This window comes from Pipistrellus kuhlii, unplaced genomic scaffold (assembly GCF_014108245.1).
Source record: "Pipistrellus kuhlii isolate mPipKuh1 unplaced genomic scaffold, mPipKuh1.p scaffold_m20_p_31, whole genome shotgun sequence".
In the NCBI taxonomy this organism is placed as follows: Eukaryota; Metazoa; Chordata; class Mammalia; order Chiroptera; family Vespertilionidae; genus Pipistrellus; species Pipistrellus kuhlii.
Window position 1 is genome coordinate 2,195,561 of NW_023425531.1, and position 22,476 is coordinate 2,218,036.

Sequence of the window (22,476 nt, forward strand, 5' to 3'; positions counted from 1 at the left end):
TTTTTTGGTTGTTATGAATAATGCTGAAGTATGAACATTCATGCACAGATTTTTGTTTGGCCATGTTTCATTTCTCCTGTGTATATTTGCCTATGAGTAGAATTGCTGGGCCATATGGTAGGTAACTTGATGTTTTAACTTTTTGAGCAACTGCCCAACCATTTTCTACAGTGCATCGTTTTACATCCTCACCAGCTTTGTGTGAGGGTTTCTAGTGTTTCTGTATTCCTGACAACACTTGTTCTTGTCTGTCTTTTATTATGGCCACGCTAGCGGGTATGAAATGGTATTTCATTGTGGTTTTGGTTTGCATGAAGTATGTATACTTTGTGTCTGGTTTCTTTTGCTAAAATTTATTGTAAGATAACATCAATTTTGATAAGAATATTATTTAAATTATTGTAGAAAACTTGGAAAATATGTATAAGTTAAAAGAGGAGAATTGAAAATGTGTAAAAGTTGTTTGGCATATTACTTTCTTGCCTTTCCAAATCCCTTATCTGTGTGTTTCCACATAATTGGAATCAAACTGTATATGATATGATTTTATTTCATATGGTATTATGAGGAGTTTTTGTCAACAAAATTTTCAGATCATTGTTTGGTGGCATAATAACCTGTTTTGATGGTTTCTGGTTGCATGAACGTATATTTTACATAAAGCTTTCATTTTTATGAGCAGAAAATGGTTATTATCCATGACATAAACGAGTTATTAAAATCAGTAAGATAACTACAATTACTTTAGGCTATTTTTTAGGACATATAGAAGTGAAATTCCTGGGTCAGTGGTTATCTGTTTTAAAGGTTCTTCAGTCTAACACTCTTCCAACTAAGCCATTTCAGCCAGGCCTTATTTTGAAGGTTCTTAAGTTGTGTTTGTTACCTTATTTTACAGGATTGTGCCATAAATAGTGTGTAAGGATGTCTATTGTACCCTCTGTTGCAGAATAGGCATCTTTACATTGATAAATGAAAAATCGCATTTTGTTTTAAATTGCATTTCCTTGTTGATAATGAGGTAGGGCAGCTTTATCTGTTCTTTAAAGTAGAAGTACATGTATACAAAGTAATAGTTCAGTAATTCAGGAATTGCCCTATTTTTGATTACACAGAATTTTCTGTTCTTTATGTATTTATGCACTCTTCCATTTAGTCTTCACATTCTACAGGCAGATGACCAAGGCCTAGACTAGCTAGAATTGGTCAAGATTGGGGCAGGCCAGGCCAGGCCAAAGCTAGGAAGGTTTTAAATTGTTCTTTGCTAAGAAAAGCCTGAAGCCACGTTAGCTGTTTTTATGTGATCTGATTCTTGTGAGGGTGGGTGAACTGAACTGGCGGAGGCCAGGGTGGATTTGGAGACTGCCTACTATGTGTCTGGCTTAGGAATCAGTCCGGCTTACATGCATAGCATTGGGTGTGGAGAAGAGGGGTATGGCAGGACTGGGCCTTGCATTTGCAGCCAGTTAAACTTTATTGAGAGCACTCTGGGTTTGTAGCCCTGTGAACTCATAATTTATGTATGCTTTAAGTCAAGGCTATTTCCAGAATACTTGGATCCCTTTATAAAATTAGCTGTTTGGTCAAAAACATTTTTGAGTTGTTTATCATCAAATACCAATAGATTCAAAATCAAGACTCTGTTGCCTCTTTGCACATGTGTGTGTGTTTACACACACATACTGATTATAGAAGACATACTGCTTGTCTTCTCTACACCTTTTCTTCCCCACCATGTGCCATCTTCAAAAATGGGTGGGTCATTTTCATTTCACTTCTGTCCCAAAGAGGAGTGCCACTCAATCCAGAACATAGATTGGCCCGCTGGTCTGGCTCAGTGGTTGAGCATTGTAGGAGGCAACCAATAAATGTTTTTCATCCATGTTTCTATCTCTATATCCCTCTCTCTTCCTTTCTCTCTAAAATCAATAAAATCATATTTAGCCGAAACCGTTTTGGTTCAGTGGTAGAGCGTCAGCCTACGGACTGAAAGGTCCCGGGTTCGATTCCGGTCAAGGGCATGTACCTTGGTTGTGGGCACATCCCCGGTAGGGGGTGTGCAGGAGGTAGCTGGTCAATGTTTCTCTCTCCTCGATGTTTCTAGCTCTCTATCTCTCTCCCTTCCTCTCTGTAAAAAATCAATAAAATGTATTTAAAAAATAAAATAAAATTATATTTAAAGGCACAAACTCTTTTCCCCTCTCTCTTTCCCTCATTTTTCTTTGATGCTGTCACATTTTCCCTCCAGTGATAAGATCCAAAGCTTGCTTTTGGCTTTAGGATTAACATGGGCAGAGAACTGGAGTGTAGGACTCCCTAGGTCTGTCTAGCAGAGAAGAAAGAAATTCTCAGTGGAGTGCTGCCTATTTCACTGGGATGAATTTTTGCTATCCCCATCGTTAGTGCATAAGATTGAGGTTCCTTGCCAAAATTCCAAGGTATGCTATAATCAGATTATTCTTAAGTATCACCTAGTTATTGTTATCAACAAATTTATTTTAGAACATGTGCAAAATACAGAAACATGTGAAGAAGAATCACCTAACACTTGTCATTCTAAGATAATAACACCTAAGATAATGCTTTGGTGTATATTAAAAAAGATACAAGACAAGAGTTATTTAAAATGTATTTTAAAAGTTTGAAATCATGTTCTTACATAATTTTGTATCTTCTTTTCACTTTATTGTATTATTTATTTCTTCATATTTTCTAAATTAACTTTCTCATGTCTATAACACTCCATAGTAGGAATTTATCCAAAGAGGTAATATACAAATTGAACATCACTCCAACACACAAGATGGTTGCTCCCGTGTGGTCAAAGATTGCCAGCAGGGGAGGGCAGTTGGGAAGGTCCAGGCCTGCAAGGGAGAGCAGTTAGAGGCAACCAGGCTAGCAGGGGAGAGCAGTTAGGAGTGACCAGGCTGGCAGGGGAGGGCAGTTGGAGGGGAGACCAGGCCTGCAGGGGAGGGCAGTTGGGGGGAACCAGTCCTGCAGGGGAGGGCAGTTGAGGGCAACCAGGCCAGCAGGGGAGAGCAGTTGGGAGCAACCAGGCTGGCAAGAAAGGGCAGTTAGGGGTGACTGGGCCAGCAGGGGAGGGCAGTTGTGGGGGACCAGGCCAGCAGGAGAGGACAATTAGGGGCAACCAGGATAGCAGGTGAGGGCAGTTAGGGGCAATTGGGCCAGCACGGGATTACTTAGGCACTGATCAGGCTGGCAGAGGAGTGGTTAGGGAGTGATCAGGCTGGCAGGCAGAAGTGGTTAGGGGCAATCAGGGAGTCAGGCAGGTGAGTGGTTGGGAGCTAGCAGTCCTGGATTGTGAGAGGGATTTCTAGGCAGTCAGACATTGGAGAGGGTGCAGGCTGGGCCGAGGGACACCCTCTCCTTCGTACATGAATTTTGTGAACTGGGCCTCTAATCTAACCTAATAATATGCAAATTAACCACCCACTCCGCTACACAAACCACACCCAACAGCCAATCAGAGCAAGTATGCAAATCAACCCAACAAAGATGGCGGTTAATTTGCATACACGGAGGGAGGGAGGAGTGAAGACTGAAGACAGCATAGCAGGAAGAGGGAGGGAAAGTGGAAAGCAAGGCGGTTGTGGCTGCTGGAAGGAATGCACTGGCAGCAGGTGTGCAGTGGTGGCACACATGGCCGGCGGCGGGTGTGGTGGAGTGGGTGGGTGGGGCGAGGTGTGCAGTGGTGGTGGCAGCACATGCAGCCAGGGAGACGTGGTGGGGGTGCCCGCCCTGCCCACCACAGCAGGTGAGGTGAGGGGTGGGAGAGGTGGTGGCGGCGGCGGGGCAGAAGCCTGCTAGAAGTCTTGCAGGAATATTCCTGCAACAGGTGCCTAGTATATATATAAAAGGCTAATATTAATATGCTAAGTGTCCGTCCAACAGTAGCTGTGACGTTCACTGACCACCAGAGGGCAGATGCTCAATGCAGGAGCTGCTGAGCTGCAGTGATTTGGCAGCGGTGGTTCTCAGGTGACACATCCCGAAACCAGAGAAGAGGGAGCCCAGTTTCTCCCGGGGGCCGCGAGGGCCACATCCTTCTACCTTTGGCAGTGGGTTATGTTGTTGCTGGGGCACTGTCAGCCTTGAATCTGGTTTACTGCACACCTGAGTTTGTGTTCCACACCCTGTCTGACAGCAGCTTGGCAGAGAGCTGGTTTCAGCCTGATCCCTGCAGGCCAGGCTGAGGAACCCCACCTGCTGGAGGGACCCTGCTCGTTCTGCACACACCTTCGAGCCACAGTGCCACCCCAGGTACAGCTGACCTGGGGAGGGACTATGGAAGGTTGGCTCCAGAGCATGTCCATCCAGTCTCGCCCAGTCCCACCCAGTCCTGCCCTCCGGTCACCTAATTAATGTCCTTTCAATGTGTACGGATCTGTGCACCGGGCCACTCGTACATAATAATTTCTTAGATAGTTAGATGAATTTTCTAGTTTTTCTCTTTTGACTTTTAACTGTTGAACATATTAAACTTACTGTAGTTGACTACCTTTTAGTTACATCAGGAATAAGTGTTAGCTTTTTAGATTGTGCTGATTGTTAGGCAAAATTTTTTCTTTCTCAAAAAACAAAAGAAAGGCATTATTTTTGGAAGAATCTTAGATTGTGTTGGAAAACAAGAGGCCCCAAAAGAAGACACTCCTGTGGCAGGACAGACTTCCTCCTCGCAGCAGAGCTGTCACTCGCCTTGCGTTAGCTGAGGAGAGGGGGTGGCGTTCTCCACAGCCAGATCCTTGTCTTTTGTTGGCTCTCTGTCACAACCGCAACCAGGACACTCTGGCGGGACAGAAACCTTCACAAGCTGCAACTTGATCTTCTGACATAGTCTGCATTCCTCATTATGCCTCAGATAACGACATCTCGACATCTCAGTGAGCTAAACGGCATTTTTGTTTCTTGGCCATATTTCAGTTGTAGGGAAAATGCAAATTACAACAAAACGAACACCGATTAACAAGGATTTGTTTAAAAGCAAATAAACTCCCAGAAGCCTCAGACTTGGTGCAGCTGTAGTTTAGTTTCCTACACAGGTTTATGTCTGCATGGGGAACACCCTCAGAATGAAGAACCCCAAGGCCTGTGTGCTCCTGAGTTGTATGAGGGAAGGGAATTGACAGAATGGTTTGAAGGCTGTTTCTGTAAGATGAGGTTGAAGAATTATGGTAACTTTGGACAAGGTACTTCACTTCTCTGAGTTCGAACGTTTTAGTAATAATAATTACACAGCACAGGGAATTTTCAAGGGGTTGATTTTATAGGAAATAGCACCTATCAACAATTAGTATAATGCCTGATACATTATAAGTACTCAACTATTAACTGTAATTGTTACTCTTTGTATCAAGCATTGCGTTTGTTAGGTGTAGGCGGGGGATATTGAAAATATCCCTATCATCGTATAGTGGAGGCAGATATGATATTGTATTTCCTGAGATATGAATAAAATGCAGTGTAGAAAGTGGTGTAATCCAGTGAGGACAAAGCTTCTCCTAAATGTGAGTGCTTTAGAAGTGAAGCCGCAGAGCTGTTCCAGTGTGGCCATGTTCCTTCTCTGTCTTAGCTTCCCACGTGAATTGTTAAAAAAAAAAAATCACACTCGATAAAAAGTGAGCGGTGATCAGATCCCACCATAGGCCTGGATCTGCTGCATTAAAATTTCTTTATTTTTAAAATTTCTCAGATGATTCTGATGTGTAATCAAGAGTCAGGTGACAAAGCCTTAGGTATTTTTTCCTTTGCTTTCTCTTTGGGATTTTCCAAATATGGTGGCCTATAGCACCAGAGGGTATGTCTTTTCTTTATTCTTGACTTTTGAAAGTTATGTAACAGCAGCCATACAGAGTTTTAGAATTTATGATGCTTTATGATTGAAGCGCCACAATATTTTTAGAAAAATATTGCCATCACCATTTTGCAGAAAAGATAGCCAAAGCTCAGAGAAATGCTAAGTAAAAAGTGGAAAGAAGACTTAAACTCAGGTGTTCAGGACCAGTCTCTCTGTTTCTATTGCATTTCTAGTGGGAACTCCTGACCACTGTTACGTACTTGGGGGTCTTCTCTTGTTGCTCTGTTTTGTTCCGGTATAGCTTTATTATCTGTTGGGAAGTCTTGGCTCCTTGTTCATCTCGCTGAACCACTGTCGTAATTTCTTTTTTTATATTTCATCCTTTTATCCCGGCTCTAATGCTCTTGACCATACTTCTACTTTTAGTTATAATTTATTTAAATGGAGTAATCCATTCTCAACCCTTTTAGACAAGATATATGCCTTTTCCTAGTCTGTATCCTAAGCAGTGAATTTGTCACCAAGTCTTTGTGGTACATACAAGTTTATTTAATCTCCAAAGTTAGTTTTACAGCAGTCAGATAGCTCTTGTTTTCCATGTCTGTTTAGTTCCCGAATTTGGGTCATGAGAACTTGGATGCAGGGATATCTTGATTTGAGTTACTCTGTGTCTATAAAGGTCAAGGAACTCTGTACCAGAAATAACTCATTTTTTCTTTTTTTATAAAAACATATCCAACGTTTTGTGACTATCTTTTTTTAAAAAATTAAATATATTTTTATTGATTTTAGAGGGAGGGAGAGGGAAAGGGAGAGGGAGAGAAGCATCCATCGGCTGCCTTCCTGCATACCTCCCACTGGGAGATCAAGCTGCAGCCTGGGCACGTGCCCTGACCAGGAATCGCACTGGTGATCTCCTGGTGCCTGGGCGACATTAAATCACAGCCACACCGCCTAGTCTCCCTGTTTTTTGTTTGTTTGTTTTGTTTTGTTTTGTTTTTGACCCCTATTTTCTTTCTCCTATAACATACTAAGGGTGGTTATTAGATTACTAGAAGCCCAGTGTATGAAAATCCATGTACTGGAGGGGGACTTCCCTCAGCCTGGCCTGCCCCCTCTCAGTCCGGGAGCCCTCAGGTGAGGAAGGCGACACCCCCATCACACCTCTGCCGCTTCCCCTGTTCTGGTTACCTGAGCCTTGGGCCGGCCCTGGGCGGCTGGGGACCTGAGGGGACTGGGCCAGGCACAAGGAGCAGCACCTGCCTGGGGGCAGGCCCTGTCGTGCTGCCGTGTGTGTGTGTGTGTGTGTGTGTGTGTGTGTGTGTGTGTGTGTGTGTCTGTCTGAGGGGACTGGGCGCTGAAAGAGGAGCCTTCCTTTGTGTCTGTGTGTGCAGTGAGGTCTCCTGTGACTTGCCTGCAGTTTGTGATGTGATGACTGAGGGTGAGGTGGACCCAGAGCAGTCTGCCCCAGTTGCAGAGGGCTGTGGAAGTGCCGGTGGCCTGTTTCATCGTGCCCCACAAGAATCTTGCTGAGTGGCTTTAGCACAGCGCCTGGGACATAGTGATTTGGGGTAAATGCTGGATGAGTTGAAGTGATAGTGGCAGGAAGCATAAATCAAGTTGAATGCAAGCCTGATAAAGAACTTAATATTGACTCCACCCTGAAATTTGATGACATTGTCCATAAATATTTGCTCTGATATATAATGAAGCATTGAGGTTAAGCTAATCTGTTCCTTAGAATGCAGATGCTGAGGACTTCCCCTGCGTCCTCATTGGAAACAGAGAGAGGGTCCCCAACAGAAGCTGGTCATGCTTCTGGCCATTTGTGTATCCAGCCGTGTGCCATGATACTTGTTTCTCCCCTTGCTGTACACAAGACTTCTTGCCAGTTGTCCTCTGCTTCCTCCACAAACAATACGCATCAAGCTTCCCCACCTTCCTGTCTGTAACTTCTCCCAACCATTACATATTCTTACCTCTGTTTCTGTCCTCGCACTTCCTTTTTAAGGCAGTTTACCTATTCTGAATCCCTCCTTCTCCGCTTACTGAAGAATCACCTTTCTTGTCTTGGCCAGGTGGCTCACTTGGTTTGCGAGTTGTCCCATACACCAAAAGGTAGCATGCTCGATTCCTGGTCAGGGCACAAACCTGGATTGCAGATTTGGATCCGTGGTCAGAGCGTGTGCGGGAAGTAGGCAACTGGTAGATGTTTCTCACAATGAAGTTTCTCTCCTTTTCTCTCTCTTTCCTCTCTTTAAAACCAATAAAAAAATAAAAATGAAAAAGCATCGCCTTTCTTCAGGTGTCTCTTTTCGTTAGCTTCTACCCTCACCTATAAGTGCCTCTGCTGTGTCACTCAGTCCCCCTCTAGGGGGTCACAGCATCTTTTCTCCTTCCTTTCAAAACTCAGCTTCTTGGCTATGAAGAGTGGTCTTCTTTCACCCTCCCTGTCTGCTCCACTGAAATTGCACAGGCAGGCAACCTCTTCATTTGCCATTCCAAAGGACCTGTCTCCCTGCCTTTTTACTTTCCTGCAGTAGTTGACATTGTTGCTTTCAGCCCCTGGAGGTTTCCCCTCCCTCTGTCTGTGTGCTGCCACTCTCTTATCTTTTTGGCTTCTTTTCTGTGACTTGTACCTTCTGTGCTAGCATTCTTCAAGGTTCTGTCCTGGCTGGGTTATTGCCTCTGCTCATGGGATAGGGATATGATTCTCTGATTTAACTTCCAGCTCAGGTGTCTTCCTGAGCACCACACTTAACCTCACTTGGGATCCTGTAGGTTCCTCAAACATAACACATCCAGAGTGCTGCAGTCTTCTGCTGTTCCGGCGTCATTGTCGCCTGTCAGACACTGAAAACGTGGTGTCTCCCGCAAGGTAGCGCCACCAGTCACTTGTTTCTCTTCCATCCTGAGTCAGTGTGGCTAGTGCTGGTGTTTTTTCTTGATCCATTCCTTTACTAGGAATTCTCTTTCTTTTGTAGCTCACCTTCTTGCAATGTCCATACCGATGGCTCTGGTTTTGATTCTCCTAAATGAGAACATAAGGCCACAGACCAAGTCATTTCAAAATTAAGAAAGATACCAAGTTTAGAAACTGCTACAGGGAGACTGAATAAGGTGAGGGCTGAGAAAGAAGAAGTTGGACTTGGTGATTTGGGTGGCACCTGACCTCTGGTAGAGGTTTTGTCCTGTGGTGAAGACCCCCCCCCCCCCCCCCCCCGAGGAAACTGGGTGAGGATAGCCTCTCTCCTCTGTACTGCGTCTGAGATGGCATCCAGGCGGCATCCTCGTTTGTCTTCAGGGCCCTTCCTTTTCCTTGCTCACTTTATCAGTAGTAAGTTTTGCCCATGACACCTCAATATGATCTCATTTTTGTCCTGAGTTTTTCCTTCCTAAATTTGAATCTTTGTAAAGTATCTTTCTGTTACCGTGATCTTTATTGGAAAACTATAATACAATGGACAGCTTTTATTTCTTTGGTTTACTTCATCCTTCAACTTTGAATACTATTGATCACTTTCTGCCTGGGTCTCTTCTCTTGACTCTTGGGGTCTCCATTCTCCTGATTTTTTTGCCACATCTTTGATGACTTTTTTGGTCTTCCGTAAATATAGCTGACCTCTGGGTTCCATCTCATGATTATGTCTGGGTGATCAGACATACTCAATGGTTTTAACTACCACTCATCTGGTGATTTCCAAATCTTGTCCTTATCACAGACTTCCATGGAGCCCAGATCTGTATTTTTCACTTGTTTACCAGGTACTTCTACGTGGAGGTTCTGCAGAGCTGCAAATGCAGTGGATTTGAAAGGGAACTAACTCATCACTCTCTTTCCCAGACTTCTTCCTTTTTTATTTTGTCTTGATGCAGGTACCGCCAGTTGAGCATCATCCAGATAGACACCTGGGTGGCACTAATGCCTTCTTCCTCACTTCCCACATCCATTAACTCACCCAGTTCTATTGATTCTACTTCTTTAATTTCGAAATCTCAGATTTGGCCTCACATTTCTGCCCTCATGCTTTAGCTCAGACCCCCATTATCTCATGCTTCATCATTTCATTTGTCTGAACTGCTTTCACTTTGTGTAGTTGTCTCCCTACTTTACAAGTCCAATATTCATAGTCAGAATTTGAGTGCTTAATTACTCATTTACATGTGAAATGTTTTGCATGCGTTCTCACTTAACCATCACACTAAATCATTGTCCTTCCCGCTTTGGAGGGGAGTTAGTCCAGACCTCACGCATAGTAAGAGGCAGGACAGAGATTTTGGACCAAGGCTACGTGCTCCAGAGCCCATGATTTTACTTCAGTTCAGCTTAGCCTTTCCCTGGCTACCCTCTCCCATATCCGAGTCTTTGAAAGCAGGACACTATCATAGCCCATTCTAAAAGTCCAACTCCTGGAGGGGCATTAGTGACATACATTAATTAAAAGTCTTCTATAAGGAAGATTCGTCTCTTCCATTTATTTACTCAATATTTATATGATGTATACTTGTTTATTTTATACTACCAATTCTTTTTTTGCTAATTGACATAGAACATTTTGGTGGTTTTGCGTCTACAAAGTAACAGTGTGGTACTTGTAAAAATTCTCATTTTTAAGATGTTCAAGTTATTACCTGTTTTTGTTATTAGAAGGTCTGATGAATGAATATCCTCGTAGATGTCGTGACTATTTTGATGGTTTCCTTTAGCTGTATTCCTAAAAGTGGGATAGGCATATTTAGGTGTTTGGTGCCTGTTCGTGGGGGTGAATTTACAGTGAGCACCTGTTTTCTGTTGGTTTTTAGTTGTTTTTAGCGCCTGCTTTTACATTGCTCTTTCGGGGGAGTCCTCTAACACCCTGAGAGCTTGCATCCCTCCCTCTTTGGGAAGTGGAGCAGTTTATCACAGAGCTGGGACTCACACTCTTCGTGCTGATTTGTGTCTGTCTAGAGTATTGTGTCAAAGAATGCCCTGCAGTACCGGGGGAATTCCCAGCACGATGCCCAGGAGTTTCTGCTGTGGCTTTTGGACCGAGTTCACGAAGACCTCAATCATGCGCTGAAGCAGAGCGGCCAGCCTCCTGTGAAGGTGAGGGTGCCCCGCCCAGCAGCCCGGAGCCAGGGCCCAGGGTCCGTTCTCCCAAACCTCTCAGGAGCTGCTGCAGTCGGCACTTAGTTACTGTAATGGCATTGAGTGAGCTCCAGGGGAGGGTAAGTTTCATGGGCACTTAGAGGGTTTCTCACACTGGCTACTGTGCTGGGAGCCTGAGGTGCCAAAGGCACCGTCCAGGAGCTTACAGTCTAATGAGTAACTTTAGACTAAAATTAAGTGGTTCCACCTCACTAAACTGTTATTAAAGCAAACACTTGCTTTCTAGTCCAGTGAGACCCATAGCCTAGATCACTGGAATGGACATAGTTAAACAGGAACAAGTGTAGGAACTGAACCCCAGAATATTCGTACTGAGAGTGATTTATCCTCAATTTTTATGCATGTAGCTTTACTATGATGGGTAAAATGATTTTTATAATGGAAGTAATTAAGATAAAGAGTTGCTTTTCTTGCCAAAACCGGTTTGGCTCAGTGGATAGAGCGTCTGCCTGCGGACTGAAAGGTCCCAGGTTCAGTTCCGGTCAAGGGGCATGTACCTTGGTTGCAGGCACATTCCCAGTAGGGGCTGTGCAAGAGGCAGCTGATTGATGATTCTCTCTCATCGATGTTTCTAGCTCTCTATCCCTCTCCCTTCCTCTCTGTAAAAAAAATCAATACAAAATATTTAAAAGGAACAAAAAAAAGAGTTGCCTTTCTCTTGCAGCTTTTAAAGTTTTTGGTAATTCTGCTCAGTACCTCAAAATTTAAATTTCTTGTTTCGGTAAGTTGTTAAATTATTCCAATTCAAGGTCCTTTTGTGCCTGAACACTGTTCTGTCATAGAACTCTATGCTTGTAGCTGACTCTCTCCCCTACCAGACTCAGGAAGTCAGTCAGGCTCTGTGTCTTATTTTTGTACCCTAAAGCCCTCTTCCGTGCTCTCTGCATGTAATCGCAGGTCCTTGGTGACTGTTAGTGGAGAGACATGGAAAGGTTAGTGAAATATAAAGTAGAGTGACTAAGTACCCAAATCAGCAGCTAACACATGCTAGGAACTCCGTGGTCAGGATTAATTTCCTGGAAGAGGTTAGAGCAGGACATTGAGAGTTGGAGGGAGATTGGAGGAACTGCCTGGAGGGGCTGGAGAGACGGAGATGTGGGAGGGCTGTGAAGAGATGAGTTCTGTGACCCACGTCCTGGCAGCTGTGTTCTGGTTCCTTTAGCAGATACCTTTCCCTGGAACATCTGGACCTGATGCATAGCTGAATAAGAAGTCAGGGACATTTGTGCCACTTTCAGGGTCATCTTCAGTCAATAATTGGTTCTTTTAGTCTGTGAAATTGTACTTTCTTCTTTTAAGCCACCATCAGAGTCTGATATGATGCCTGAGGGACCATCTTTTCCTGTCTGTAGCACTTTTGTACAAGAACTTTTTCAAGCCCAATACAGGTATGAGCAAATTAAATTTCCTTTATGTTGCCTGCGTATGTGGTTGTAGGTGATCGTAATGTGGGTGTCTTACATTTTGTTTTTTGAAGATCCTCCCTGACATGTCCTCATTGTCAGAAGCAGAGCAACACTTTTGACCCCTTCCTCTGCATTTCTTTGCCAATCCCTCTACCCTACACAAGGTAAGAACAGATTTAATAAAATTAAGGTGGCACATTTCTCTGTGTTCCTTTTCCTCTGTAGGCTCTTGCAGGCTTACTTATTTAGACAAATAATGGGATTAATGATATGTTACTTACAAGCATTGTTAAAACCTTACAGGAATTTATGCACGCCTGTTTGAGATTGCAGGGTGCATGCGACAGGTGTGTGTGTTCACTTGGTCATCATCCACAGCATGGGGAAAGAGAAGGGCTGTTGAGTGCCTTTTAGATTCCCTAGAACCTCACCTTGCACTTTTAGTTAATTGCTTTATTTGAACTGTTTCTCAAGACTTCCAAGTATTGATATGTTATACTTTTGTTTTTTGAAGCTAACCTTTTCCAGAGGTCGCTTAATTATTGTTTGAGAGTTTTACTTAGGTCTAAATAAAGGTGTGGGTTAACTTCAGTTTTATGTTGATTTCCAATCAGGTGTGTTTTGCTTCTATATTTTAGTTGAAATAAGCAACTAATAAGAAGATGTGACTTTGATCTGTACAGGCCTCTCTATGTCACCGTAGTGTATCAAGGGAAGTGTTCACACTGCATGCGGATTGGCGTGGCCGTGCCTCTGTCTGGGACTGTCGCCAGACTCCGGGAAGCAGTGTCTCTGGAAACAAAGATCCCCACTGACCAGGTATACGCCTGCGAACACCGACTGCACAAGGAGCCTGGAAGGGTGCTTTCTGTCCTCGGGGATTTTTAACAGTTCTCTGCCAAGTATGGTTAGATAGAAATGTCAAACCAGTTGCTTCTGTGGTGAGGAAAAGGAAAATTAAGACCCAGAGAAGAAAACTGTACTCAAAACCTTTCCATGTTTCTTAAATTGTGTGTACTAGTACAATTTTAAAAGGAAAAGCTGTGACTTTATTTATAATTACTTAGCCCTCCTAATCATCTGGATGGAGGCTTATATGGGAAGAACATCCCTGTGGTATTTGAAAGCCAAAGAGGCTTAGAGAGCCTGAGCAGTGGCTCTTGACAACCCTTTGCCATCATGTGATTAGATTGGGTACCTGGCTAGTTCCTGCATATATCGATAGATGCTCAGCTCTGTTTGTTCTCTGGTTAGAGCTGGACCCATCTCTTACTTTATTTAGATAAGAAAAAGAAATTTGTGTATCCCTATCATTTTGGGTAAATTTTTGGTATTTTAATTGGCCTGCTTGTGGCATGACATATTTTTGCATACATTCTTTATTTAGTTCACTATTATGAGTTTATTTGGAAAAACATTCCCTATTAGGATTTACTAAGGAAAGATGATTCAGTGACTGAGTAGATCACTTCTGGAAGCTTCCATACTTACATAGGAAAGCTCTTATGTACTTGGACTGCCAACAGCCTCATTTCGGAAGTTACTACAGTAAAACAAATAGTAGTGTTGCCCTAAGAAGCAAATATCACACATTTTCATAGACCCAGCACTGGTACATTTATAAAGTGTTTACATTTTTCCTTATACTTAAGAGCACATTGATTCGCTTTTTTCTTTCAAGATAAGGGGAAAGGCAGAGAGGGAGGGAGACTTGGGTGTGTGTCCAAGGCAAATCTCGTTGTCTCTTTAAAGCTCTCAGTAATGTCTGGTTCTTTTTGTATGCACTTTGGATGAGTGATACAATTATAAGTTTTTTTGACTTCATTGTTCTTGCTGGAGAAAGTGACTTATGTGTACATGTTCGCCTGCAGAAAAACAATGTGGTCATTAAAGTCATGGACAGAACATATGCCAGGAGTATTTTCCTTGGGCTGTTTGTGGACTCTGCCACCATCCCCTGTCACCTCACAGACTCATTATGTTTGTGTTAGTAAAGGAAACCAAAGGGGTCCAGTCCAAACCCTTCATTGGAAGGAGGCTCAGAAAAACCATGTGACTTGTTCAAGGTCACAGGGCCAGTTGGTGGCAGGCCGGGACTGGAACTCCTCATGCCCAACCAATCCAGTGCTTTTCCACTAGACAGTGCTGCTGAGCATGTAACCAAGTCCCTGAATGTCTCCATTGTTTTACCCATCTTTTGTTTTTCTGAGTTACTGTGCAAACTCAACCATTTCAGAAACAAAACTTAGAAAGTATCTCATATAAAGTATCTAAGAACTAACTTTAATTTTATACTGTAAATTCATTTTGTTTTTTTTCCTGTGAGTATACATTTATTGTTTTATAAAAATGAACTCATTGTTCATTACCTTGCTTCTTATTTACTTAGGAGATTTTTTTTTTCATGTTAATGCAGTTATTTATAGTTCATTCTTTATAATAGCTTTATAATTCCAATAGGGCTATAATATATTTAAGTAGTTCCTATTGTTGGACATTTGAGTGGGTTTACATTTTTTCCCAATACACATATTGATGATTATTTGACATTTTTTAACCTGGAAGTAAGAAAATTTAATGATGTAGGAGTCAATCTTGGAGCCAGATGTGGACTCTGTCATTGCCAGAGATTGAATATTTGTATAACCTCAGGCAGGTCACTGCCTTTTCTAGTTTCTTCCCCTGTGAAACTGGGGTGACTACCATCTCCTGGGTCTCTTCTCCACCAGAACTCAGAGGAACTCTGGGTTTAGTGCCACCACATTCTGAGAACAAAATACATTGCTCTTCAGTGACGGGATGCTGTGCTTCCAAGATTCTCTTATTAAAGGAAAATAATGTGGGCCCTGTGATGTGTCAGAGGCCTCACAAGTTAGGTCCTGATGGTCTGGGGAAATTCCTGGAGAATTAGGAGATCCATTCATATTGACTTTCTGCTTATTCAGTTATTTACATTTTCCCCATTTTTAGATTGTGTTAACAGAAATGTACTATGACGGGTTCCACCGTTCCTTTTGTGACACAGATGACCTGGAAACAGTCCACGAAAGCGACTCCATTTTTGCCTTTGAGACTCCAGAAATATTCAGGCCTGAAGGAATTCTCAGTCAGAGAGGTAAATGAGCATATATTTCCATAATGCCACATAATAGGTGTATGGATCAACCACTGCTGCCTTTTCAGATGTCTGTTACATGATAGCATCATTTTTTAAATTGTGGTAAAATACACATAACACATTTTTATATTTATCTATATATAAAAGGCTAATATGCAAATTATCTCCTCGGGAGTTCAACCAGGAGACCAGGAGTTCCATCGCTCACTATGATGTGCGCTGACCACCAGGGGGTGGTGCGGAACCAAGGAAGGCTCCAGCCAGCAGCTGGCAGCCGGGGAAGGAAGGCCCTGGCTGGCAGCTGGAAGGCTCCAATTGGCCCTGATCCTTGGCCAGGCCTAGGCACCCTACCAGTGTATGAAATTCATGCACCGGGCCTCTAGTAATGGTATAAATTTTATGGTAACATATTTTCCTAGAAGAGGACAGTTCTTACTGCTTTAGGCAAGGATATTACCTTAATTCCTAACATTTCTGAGACTATTTTCTCCCTTCTGTGGACACTTTGCCACCTTATTACTCAAATTATTTATGTATTGCTGTAAATTTCTTTTTGTATTGTGCTTACCAACTCTTGATGCTCAATTTCTAAATTCTAAAAACTTTAATGTAGAAACCTTCTCTTGATACTTGCTTTTAAGAAATCTGACACAAACATGTCGCATGCTTTTCCCTATCTCCCCTTGTCTCCCCAAGAACCCCTTTCTCTCGCCCTCCCCCCACCCCCGTCCTAAGCAATCACTTTCTGTCTCTATACATTCCCCTCATCTAGACATGAATGGAATCATAGAGCATGTCACCTTTTGTGACAGACTTCTTTCCTTTAGCATTGTTTCAAGGCTCATCCATGCTGCAGTGTGTATCAGTCCTTCATTCCTTTTTATGGCTGAATATTATTCCATTACTTGTATGGACCACATTTTGTTTGCCTATTTATCTATCAGTAGACATTTGGGTTGTTTCTATCTTTTGGCCATTATTAAGTAGTCCTGCTGTGACTATTCATGTATAAATTTTTTTTTTAATAACCTCTTTTCATTTCTTTTGGGTTATATAACTAGAAGTGGAAATGCTAGGGCATATGGTAATTCTCTTTAACTTTCTAAGGAACTATCAAACTGTTTTCCATGGCAGCTACATTGTCTTTATTTCTCACAACAAATAGATGAGGGTTACAATTTCTTTCCCTTCTTGCCAACATTTTTTATTTTCTGTTTTTTTATTGTGGCCATCCTAGTGAGTGTGAAGTGATATCTCAATTTGTGGGTTTTTTTGTTTTGTTTGTTTGTTTGTTTGTTTGATTTTTAAAATATATTTTATTGATTTTCTACAGAGAGGAAGAGAGAGGTATAGAGAGAAATATCGATGAGAGAGAATCATCAATCAGCTGCCTCTTGCACACCCCCTACTGGGGATGTGCCCACAACCAAGGTACATGCCCTTGTCTGGAATCGAACCTGGGACCTTTCAGTCCGCAGGCCAACACACTATCCACTGAGCCAAACTGGTTTCGGCTCTCATTGTGTGTGTTTTTTTGTTTTTGCCCAAGGGCAAAGGTGGCTTTTATTTCCTCTGTTGAAGTAGGGGAGGGCAACTTTCCCAAGCACACAAACCTAGCAAATGGGTGGTGTGCCCTCAGTGGAAGGGAGCAGAATGATCATTCAGAAGGGGTCTCCCAAGTCCAGTTCCTGGCTTAGACTGCAGGATGTGTCTCTTGAGAGTAGCTCCCCTTGGGGTGCCAGCTCCTGCATGAATGGAGGCATAAAGAGTTGTCTGCTGGTGTTCACCAAGAGTAAGGGGCAGCAGGTGCCCTGACTGAGGGAGCAGAGGATTAGGGTGGCTGACCCCACACCCATTGCCTACCCAGGGTGATAATTGGCAGTGTGACTCTTTGGAGAAGGGCCAGAGAGGCCTGAGTCATTGCTTGATCTGATGGCTGGTCCTTTAAATGTCTATCTCAAACTGTGACTCTTCACCACCTGTGGGCTTTACAGGTGGTTCTGGCTGGCTTCTGTGGGGGACTCGTCACTTACAGGGCTAGTGACCCCCCGAATAGTGGGCAGGTCCCATGGGATTGTTTTGGTCACAGGTAAATTCTGACATGCTGTCAGGAACTTCCGGTCATAGATGATCCTGGTACCTCCTTGGGTGGTGGTACTGTACTGTAGAGGGCAGGGGGAGGGGAGGGGCGCGGGAGCTGCATGCTGTCCCTGAGGACCATCTGGTAATGGCAGGGATGGCCCGGTGTGGGGTCTGGCTGCAATGCTGCCCCGGATGTGGTTTTCCTTGCGTAGTGCCAGCAGCCAGAATGTGACCCTCCAGCCCCTGCAGCCTCGCTCCGGCCCACCCCCTCATTGGGGTTTTTATTTGCATTTTCCTAATGATATATGATGCTGATCACCTTTTCATGTGGTTGTTGGCCAGTTATATATCCTCTTCAGAGAAATGTCTGTTCAAGTCCCTTCTCTATTTTTAAATTGGGTTGTTTATCTTTTCGTTGTTGAGTTGTAAGAGTTCCTTATGTATGCTGGGTAATAGACCCTTATCAGATATCTGATTGCAAAAATTTCCCCCATTCTGTAGGGGAAATTTTTACTTTATTTTTTGATAGTGTCTTTTCTTTCTCATGAAAATTTTTATTTTTAAGTTACAGGTTGATGTATAATATATTAGTTTCAGGTGTATGACACTGTGATTAGACATTATATAACTTATGAAGTGATCACCTCGATGAATCTATACCCATCTAACAACATATATACATATTACAATATTATTGACTACATTCCCTATACTGCACTTTATATCCCCATGACTGTCTGTAACTACCAGCTTGTATTTCTAAATCTCTTCCTCTTTTTCACCCATCACCTTAACCCCTCTTTCATGTGACAATGATGTTCTCTGTATTTATGAACCTTTTCCTGTTCCGCTTGTTTGTTTATTTTGTTTTTTAAATTCCACATTTAAGTGAAATTATCTGGCATTTGTCTTTCTCTGTCTAACTTATTTCACTTAGCACATTAACCTCTAGGTGCATTCATATTGTTGCAAATGACAAGATTTCATTCTTTTTTATGGCTGAGTTACATTCTGTATATACCACCTCTTCTTTATCTGTTCATTTACTGATAGACTTAGGTTGCTTCCATGTCTCGGCTATTATAAATTGTGCTGCTGTGAACATAGGGATGCACATTTCTTTTCAATTTAGTCCTTTGGGTTTCTTCGGATAAATACTCAGACGTGGATTTGCTGGATCCTTCTTTGTCTCTTGTTATAGCCTTTGTTTTAAAGTCTATTTTGTCTGGCATAAGCTTTTTTGTTTGTTATTACCATTTTTATGAAATATTTTTTTCTATCCCTTTACTTTCAGTTTGTGTGTATCTTTCGATCTGAAGTGAGTCTGTTTTAGACAGCATATGTAAGGGTCTTGTTTTGTTAACCATTCAGTCAATGTATGTCTTTTAATTGGAGTATTTAATCCATTTGCATTTAAAGTAATTATTGATAGACATGTACTTATTGCCATTTTATTAATAAATTTGATCTTTTTTTTTAATTCTCCTTTTTCTACAGGAAGACCCTTTAACATTTCATCTAATATTGTTTTAGGGGTGATGAACTCAGCTTTTCTTTGTCTGGGAAGCTCTTTACTTGTCCTTTGATTCTGAATGATAGCTTTGCTGGGTAAGGTAACTTGCTTTTCATCACTTTAAATATTTCTTGTCACTCCCTTCTTGCCTGCAAAGTTTCTGTTGATAAATCAGCTGACAGTCTTATGGGGCTCCCCTGTAGGTAATTAACTGCTTTTCACTTGCTGCTTTTAAGATTCTCTCTTTGTCTTTAACTTTTTACATTTTAATTATGATGTGTACTGTATGGGCCTCTTTGGGTTCATTTTGTTTGGGACGCTGCACTTCCTGGACTTACATGTCTATTTCCTTCATCAGATTAGGGAAGTTTTTTGTCATTTTTTTTCAAATAAGTTTTCAGTTTCTTGCTCTGTCTCTTCTTATTCCAGCAATCACATGATGTGAATGTTGGTACACTTGAAGTTGTCCCAGAGGCTTCTTACACCATCCTCATTTTTTTTAGATTCATTTCACTTTTGATTGAGTTTTTTTCTGGTTCCTTATATTCCAAAACTCCGATTTGATTATCTGCTTCATCTACTGTACTGTTAATTCCATGTAACTTGTTCTTCATTTCAGTTAGTATATTCTTCATTTCTAACAGGTTCTTTTTTATGATTTCCATGTCCTCATTTATGCATTTGAAGTTCTCACTAAGTTCATTGAGCATCCTTGTAACCATTGCTTTGAACTCTGTATCAGGTAATTTGCTTGCCACCATTTCATTTAGCTTTATTCCTGGAGATTTCTCCTGTTTCTCTTTTTTTTCATTTGTGTCATGTGTCTTTATCTCCTCATTTTGGCTGCTTCCTCGTGTTTGTTTCTGCAGATTAGGTAGAGCTGCTACATCCCCTGGAATTGGTAGAGTGGCCTCATGTAGGAGGTGTCCTGTAGGGCCCACTGACACAGCCTCTCCAGTCACCTGCGCTGGATGCTCCAGGTGTGCATCCTCCTGTAGTAGTAGTTGAGCTTTGATTGCTGTTCACACATCATTGGAAAGTCAGTCAATTGTGAGGAATGGCTCTAACTACAGCAGAGGAGCTGCTGTGCAGGGGCTGACCCCAGGGAGCAGAACTTGCTTCACTGGGGCTCTGGTGCCAACTGAGCCTGCTGCTTGTGTGGGTTGCTTGTATTGGTGATTGGGTTGTAATCTGGTGTGGTCTGAAGCTGGCTACTGCGTGTCTCTGAGGCCTTCTGGGAGTTGCAAAGTCAGCCACCACCTGCTGCCTGCCAAGGGCCAGCCTGCATGAGCTACAGAGTGATCTGCAGGTGTTGCTCCTTGTGCTAGACTTGGAGGAGCCCAGAGGAGGTGCTCAGTGTGAGAGGGCTCAGAAAAGGAACAATGGATTCTGCCAGCACTTCTTTCTGGGAGAAAGCTGTCTCTCCAGCTCTTGCTGTGATGTCATACACTTCAGTCCCTTCCCATATGTTGCTAGTGCTTTTCGAACTGTTGGTCCAGCTCTGAAGCTAGAATGAGTCTGATTAAGCCTTTGGAGGGGCCCTTCAGCAGCCCTCCTTCTCACTCAGCCACAGTCCGGTTTTATTGCCAGAAATGATGGGGACTTCTCTTCCTGACACTGGAATCCCTCGCTCCTTGTGGATCCACAGCCAAGATAACCCTCCCAGTTTTTAACCACTACATGTGGGCTTGGGCTCAGCCTGCTATGTATCGCCAGCCCTCCTATGAGTCTTGATGTGGATTCTTTTTATATTCTTAGTGGTAGGCCTTCTGTTCAAATAGATTTTAGGTGTTCTGAATGGATAGTACCTTTTGATGCATAAAAGTCCTTAATTTTGATGAAGTTTGATTTATCTTGTCATTGCTATTGCTTGTGCTTTTTGGTGTCATATGTAAGAATCCATTGCCAAATCCAAGTCCATGAAGATTTAGCCCTGTGTTTTCTTGTAGAACTTTTGTAGTTTTAGCTCTTACATTTATGTCTTGGATCGATTTTGAGCTAATTTTTGTGAATGGTGTGAAGTAGGAGTCCAGTTCCATTCTTTTGCATGTAAATATTCATTATCTTAGCACTGTTTGTTGGAGAGACTATCCTTAGATAGTCTTGGTGCCCTTGTCAAAAGTCCTTATTTTGCTACCTCTTTTCTTTCACCCCCTAATTCTAGAGGTTTCTGGTGCCTCTAGTTTTTGAATCTTTTGGTAATTATATATACTGGATTGGCCTGCTTTCTCCACTCTCAGCTTAGGAGTCAGTTTTCTCTGGTCTACTCATTTTCTAGGCAGTCTGTTATCTCAGTATTCATTGTTCTTTGACCCAGGAGCTCTGTTGTCTGTTTTCCAGTTGTTGTGTTCTCATGCATGTGCTTCTGTGTATTTAAATTGCGTCATAATAAAAAGACCCAAATCACCTGTCCAGAGTCTTTCCTCATTTCCTCCACTCTTGGCCGGCTGACCGACTCCTCCCTCCCTTGCTCTAGCCCGTAGCTTCTGGACTAGAACGTTGCGTGGCCATGGCCTGTTTTCTCCTGTGTCTGTCCCACCATACTGTGAATTCTCTACCGTTGGGACTACATTTTGCTTCATCTTTCTGTACCCAGCAGCTGAGTATAGTTCTTAATATACAGTCTAGTTAGTGTTTGTTCTGCTGAATATTACCCCAAATCCGCCTTCATTCCCCAATTATTAGGGTTTACACTAAGTTTCTCTTTTTAAGTGAATATAGGGAGGTTCAAGGTTATATTCTAGCCAGAGAGTGCCTTTGTTGGAAGAATATACCACTTTGTGAGTATGTGTTGGTCTTTATTGTAAAGGCCTTATACTATTGGGTTCCGTGTGTATGAGGCTGCTACTTTTCCCAATTGACAAATGAGGGAGGAGGCTTAGATGAAGGGGTCACACAGCTGGTGATCACAGGGCCTGCACTTTGAATGCAGAGCTGACCTCTGCAGTTGATGGGTATCCCCTCATCGCACTAGGAATCCTGATCACTTTTAGAAGAACAGGTCTTCCCAGCCTCTCTTCTGCCAAAAGCCTGGGAAATGAGGCCATTCATTGTCTCAGATTCAGACTTCTATTACTTGTACTTCCTTACACTAAAGTTTAAAATGGTTAGGAACTGAAATCTGCTGTTCTTTTGTGATTTCTTCATGGTGTTCAGCATTAAAAAGTATTTTTCCCTCTAATAGCTCAATGAAAACTCAATGTTTCTGTATTTCTAATTCCTGAGTTATTGTTCTTTATGTTTTTATTGATTTCAGAGAGGAAGAGAGAGGGGGAGAGAGATGGAAACATCAGTGATGAGAGAGAATCATTGATTGGCTGCCTCCTGCACGCTGGATCCCTGCCTACTGGGGATTGAGCCAGAAACCTAGGCCTGTTCCCTGTCTGGGAATTG

At 42.6% G+C, this 22,476-nt stretch overlaps 1 protein-coding gene and 1 pseudogene across 4 annotated transcripts in view; one reads left to right on the top strand and one right to left on the bottom strand.

Moving 5' to 3' along the window:
- USP31 (ubiquitin specific peptidase 31) overlaps window positions 1-22,476 on the top strand; it is a 73,171-nt gene that overhangs the window by 21,891 nt on the left and 28,804 nt on the right. For all 4 annotated transcript variants that reach the window (XM_036460179.2, XM_036460178.2, XM_036460181.2 and 1 more), the window contains exons 2-6: window positions 10,764-10,901; window positions 12,264-12,352; window positions 12,442-12,534; window positions 13,054-13,189; window positions 15,341-15,485. In XM_036460179.2, the coding sequence (XP_036316072.1) occupies window positions 10,764-10,901; window positions 12,264-12,352; window positions 12,442-12,534; window positions 13,054-13,189; window positions 15,341-15,485 (601 nt within the window). The remainder of the gene's footprint in view (window positions 1-10,763; window positions 10,902-12,263; window positions 12,353-12,441; window positions 12,535-13,053; window positions 13,190-15,340; window positions 15,486-22,476) is intronic.
- LOC118731507 lies at window positions 17,031-17,843 on the bottom strand (annotated as a pseudogene).